Source organism: Vombatus ursinus, unplaced genomic scaffold (genome assembly GCF_900497805.2).
Source record: "Vombatus ursinus unplaced genomic scaffold, bare-nosed wombat genome assembly UNPS02014798.1, whole genome shotgun sequence".
Classification (NCBI taxonomy): Eukaryota; Metazoa; Chordata; class Mammalia; order Diprotodontia; family Vombatidae; genus Vombatus; species Vombatus ursinus.
In genome coordinates this window covers 64,977,119-64,982,076 of record NW_020954576.1, presented here as the reverse complement: position 1 = coordinate 64,982,076, position 4,958 = coordinate 64,977,119, and the positions used below count along the sequence as shown (strand labels likewise).

The window sequence follows — 4,958 nt, the reverse complement described above, 5'->3', positions numbered from 1 at the left end:
GTTCCTTACAAATATCTCTTTTTATCCTCACAACAAACCAGGAAGACAAGTGCTATTCTCTTCTCCATTTTTACAGTTAAAGAAAATATGACAAAAGTTAAGGGACTTGCGCAGGATCATACAGCTATTAAATGTCTGAGACTGGATTTGAACTTAGGTCTTCCTGCCTCCAGCTCCACTGCTGTAGCTGGGGAACCAATCACCCAGCAGGTTCTAGACCTCATCTACCCTCCTGGCCTTATTATGCACTACTCACCTTCCTGCACTTGACAGGCTAGCTAAAATCATCTTCTTGCTGTTCATTACACACGACAGTCTTTCTTCTTTCTCTGAACCTTTGCACAGTCTGTCCCCAGTGCTGAAATATACTCCTTTTTGACCTCCATTTCTTAGATTCTCTAGTTTGTTGTAAAACTCTGTTTAAGCTCCATCTTCTACATGAAACCTTTCTTCATCTCCCCAGTGACTAGTGCCTCTCCACCACCCCCCTCCCAAAATGACTTTGTATTTATTTGTATATATACTATACATGTGTTTCCCTGCATAGAATGTAAGCTCTTTGAGGGCAGGATCTGTTTCATTGCTGTTTTTATGGCTCCAGTGCCACAGCTCCTGGTACATAGTAGGTATTTAAATGCTTGTTAATTAATGCTTATGCTGTACTTACTAAGACAGAGTAACTGGTATCTGGGATGGGCTATAATAAACTCATTATTTGGTTTGTTTTTATCTGGATCCTGATGTCCACCAGCTTTTTTCCATTCATTTCCAAATGTCTTACGGTAATCAAGCTCAGCTCCTCGCCTTTCCTCAGGAAAAATCTGTGTGGATGAAATGAAATGAATGAAAAAGGAGTCTGTCAAAAATAGCCTTCATCCCTAGGGAGTACTGGGGACTGAGAAACGCTAACTCCAAGTGCTAATTCTCTTTTCCCAAATCACCCCCTGATGTCATTATGCATAAATAGCTGAAAAAGAATAGGAGATGTTAACAATCTTACCATTCAACGTTAGCTCACATCCTTTTAAACATTATATCACAGGACCACAGAGCTAGACAATCTTGAAGGCTATCTGATCCAGTCCCCTCATTGTTAAATGAGGAAGCTCAGGCCTGGGGAAGTTAAGTGATTCACATTAGCAAGTGAATGAAATGGGATTCGAACTCGGGTCCTCCAAATCTAAAACCTTTTCCACTTCCCTACACAGACCTCTCAATCTGCAGATATTAAAACTGTTTCATTTAAAGGAAATTCAGCTATATTTCAGTAGTTCGTACCTTTAAAAAAACTAAATCTTTTATTTTGCCTTTTGTTTTCACCCCATAGTTGCTCGCCTTAAACTTTTCTCCACTTAACCTTTAGACCTTTTCTTGTAATAAAGAAAAATACATAAGCAAAGACAACTAAGAGTGATCTCTTCTCAAAGTATTTGCTGCATCCCACCTTTGTGGTCCTTCCCCTTCCCTCTATGGAGAGAAGGGAGGTAATTTTATTATCACTGTAATTGTTCATTAGAGTTTGGCAGAATTTGACTATCTTTTCGGTGGTACGATTTATACTGCTAGAGTCATTGAGAAAAATGTTCTATTGGCTCTGCTTTCTTCATTCTGAACCATTTTATATATCTTCCCATTTTTTTTCTGAATTCTTCACTTACGACAATGCAGTAATACTCCATTACATTCACCTATCACAAATTATTCCCAATAAGTGGGAACTCATTTTGTTTCAAGTTGTTCCCACAAAGAGTTCTACTGTGAATATTTTTTGTGTTACATAGTATTTGTGTTACATAGTTTCACATCTTTCCCTCACTGACCTCTTTGGAGTATATATAGTAGTAGGATCACTGGGTTGAAGAGTAAACACAATTTGATGTGGTTTTTCCCATTTAACTCCAAATTGTTTTCTGAAACATTTAAACCAATTCACAGTTCTTCTGCAGTGATGAGTGGTGAACTAGTGTGCCTGTCTTTCTATAATCCCCTCACCACTGATCTTTTTCTATCTTTCATCATTTTTGCCAATTTGATGGGTATGAGGTGCAATTTTGGAATTATTTAATTTCTCTTACTCTTGATAATTTGGAGACTTTTCTCAAGTGGTTGATGAATATTTGCATTTTTTTTAAATTATTCAAATTCTTTGACTATATTTATTGGGAGATGGCTCAAGATGTTATATATTTATTTTAATCCCTTATTCATTTTGGATGTCAAATGGTTATCATAAATATTCGATGCATGGATCTTTTTTGCCAACTGTTTCTTTTCTTATCCTAGCTGTAATGATTTTGTTTATGCAAATACCTTTCATTTTATGTAATTATCTATTTTGTCTATTTTACCTTTTTAAATCTGTTTCATCTCAAAAATATTTTATTTAATATTTTATTTTCCCCCCAATTACAAGTAAAAACAATTTTTAACATTTGTTTTTAAAAATTTTTAGTTCCAAATTCTCTCCCTTCCTCTCCTTCCCCCCTCTTTGAGAAAAGCAAGCAATCTGATATAGGTTATAAATGTGCAGTCATGTAAAACATATTTCCATATTAGTCATGCTGTAAAGAAAACAGACAAAAAGAAAAAGAAAGTTAAAAAAAATATGCTTTGATCTGCATTCAGACTTTTATCAGTTCGTTCTCTAAAGGCATTATCCTGACTGTGGCTCTGTGATATTTGAATTGTTTCTTTCTGACTGCTTGCAATATTTTCTCCTTGACTTAGGAGCTCTGGGATTTGGCCATAATATTCCTGGGAGTTTTCATTTTGGGCTTTCTTTCAAGAGGTGACTGGCAGATTCTTTAATTTCTAATTTACCCCTGATTCTAGAATATCAGGGCAGTTTTCCTGCTTTTTTTTTTTTGATTATGACTTTCAGGTAGTCCAATAATTCTGAAATTCTCCCCTCGATCTCTTTTCCTTCCAGGTCAGTTGTTTTTCCAATGAGATATTTCACATTTTCATCTATTTTTTCATTCTTTTGATTTAGCTTGATTGTTTCTTGATGTTTCATGTAACTATTAGCTTCCACTTGCCCAATTCTAATTTTTGTGCAATTATTTTCCTCAGTGACCTTTTGTACCTCCTTTTCTATTTGGCCAATTCTACTTTTTAAAGAGTTCTTCTCTTCAGTGGATTTTTGTACCTCTTTTACTATTTGACCTATTCTGGTTTTTAAGGTTTTATTTTCTTCGGTATTTTTTTTGTGCCTCCTTTACCAAACTGTTGACTCTTTTTTCATTATGTTCTTGCATCACTCATTTCTTTTCCCATTTTTTCCTTTGCCTCTCTTATTTGATTTTAAAATCTTTTTTGATATCTTCCAGGAATTCTTTTTGGGATCCGAGACCAATTCACATTTTTCTTTGAGGCTTTGCATGTAGCAGTTTTGACTTTGTTGTCTTCTTCTGAGTTTGTGTTTTGCTCTTCCCTGTCATCATAGTAACTTTCTGTGGTCAGATTCCTTTTTTTTTTTTTTGCGGGGAGGAGGGTTTAAACATTTGCTCATTTTCCCAGTCTATTTCTTGACTTTTAACTCCATGTTAAAGTGAAGCTCTGCTCCTGGGGTGGAGGGGGCACTGTCCCAAGTTTCAAGCTTTTCTTCAATACTCAGCTCAAGCTCCACCTTCAACATGAATTCTTTTTTGATCCCCTCTCCCAATTGCTAGAGCTCTCCCCTCCCTTAACTACTTTATATTCATTCGGTGTTTACTCTGTATAGCTGCATGTCTACAATAGATGCCTTCACCTCCTTTCCTCTCAATCTCTTGTTAACTTTCTACAATCCAGTTTCCGATCTCATCATTCAACCAAAATTGTTCTCTTCAAAATTACTAATATCTCTTAATTGCCAAATCCAATGGCCTTTTCTCAATCTTAAAGCTTCTTAAAGCTGTTTCTAGCCTATGACACTTGTCGGTCACTCTTTTTTCCTTGATACTCTTCTGTATATCCTTCTACCTATCTGACTGTTCCTTCTCAGTCTTCTTTGCTGGATCTTTGACCAGATCTCACTAACATAGGGATCTGGGCCCTCTTATCTTCTCTCTCTATATTATTTCACTTGGTGAACTTAACTCCCATAGATTCAGTTATCCTGATACTAATGATTCTCAAATCTATTTATCTAGCTCTAATCTCTGACTGACCTCTAGGCTCACATCTCCAAGACATATCAGACATTTCAACCTGGATGTCCCATTAATATCTTAAACTCAGCATGTCCAAACCTGAACTCCATCTTTTCCCCAAAACCCTCCCCTCCTCTTCCCTCTTACTCTCAAGGTTATCACTATCCTCTCAGTCACCCAGGCTAGAAACCTAGACATCATCTTCTGCTCCTTACTTTCTCTTAACTCTCATATCCAATCTGTTGATTTTACCTTTGTAACATCTCTTGCATATGCCCCTTCTCTCCTCTGCCACTGCCACCACACTGGTGAAACCCTAATCACCTCATACCTGGACTATTACAATAGCCTATGGGTTGGTCTTCCTGCCCCAAATCTCTTCCCACTCTAGTCCAGCCTCTATTCTGCTGCCAAAGTGATCTTCCTAAAGTGAAATTGTGACCATGTTTATTCAATAGACCTCTTTACTCAATAAACTCCAATGGTTAACTATCACCTCCAGGATCAAATATAAAATCCTCTATTAGGCATTCAAAGCCCTTCATATAACCTGGCCCTCCTCTATTTTTTCAGTCTTCTTACATTTACACCTCAGCCCTTAAATACTCTGTGGACCAGTGACACTAGCCTCCTTGCTATTCCTCATACAAGACATTCTACCTTCAGTCTGTGGGCATTTTCACTAGTTGTCCCTCATGCCTGGATTTCTATCCCTCCTTATCTCCGCTTTCTAGCTTTCCTGGCTTCATTGTAGTCCCAACTAAAATGTACAGACAGGAGATAGATAGATAGATAGATAGATAGATAGATAGATAGATAGATAGA

The 4,958-nt window shown here is 37.0% G+C and overlaps 1 protein-coding gene across 2 annotated transcripts in view; it reads right to left on the bottom strand.

Annotated features, from left to right (window-relative positions):
• Positions 1 to 4,958, bottom strand: part of LOC114049682 (tubulin-specific chaperone E-like) — an 84,283-nt gene that overhangs the window by 11,047 nt on the left and 68,278 nt on the right. For both annotated transcript variants that reach the window (XM_027871005.1, XM_027871004.1), the window contains exon 13: positions 668 to 821. In XM_027871005.1, the coding sequence (XP_027726806.1) occupies positions 668 to 821 (154 nt within the window). The remainder of the gene's footprint in view (positions 1 to 667; positions 822 to 4,958) is intronic.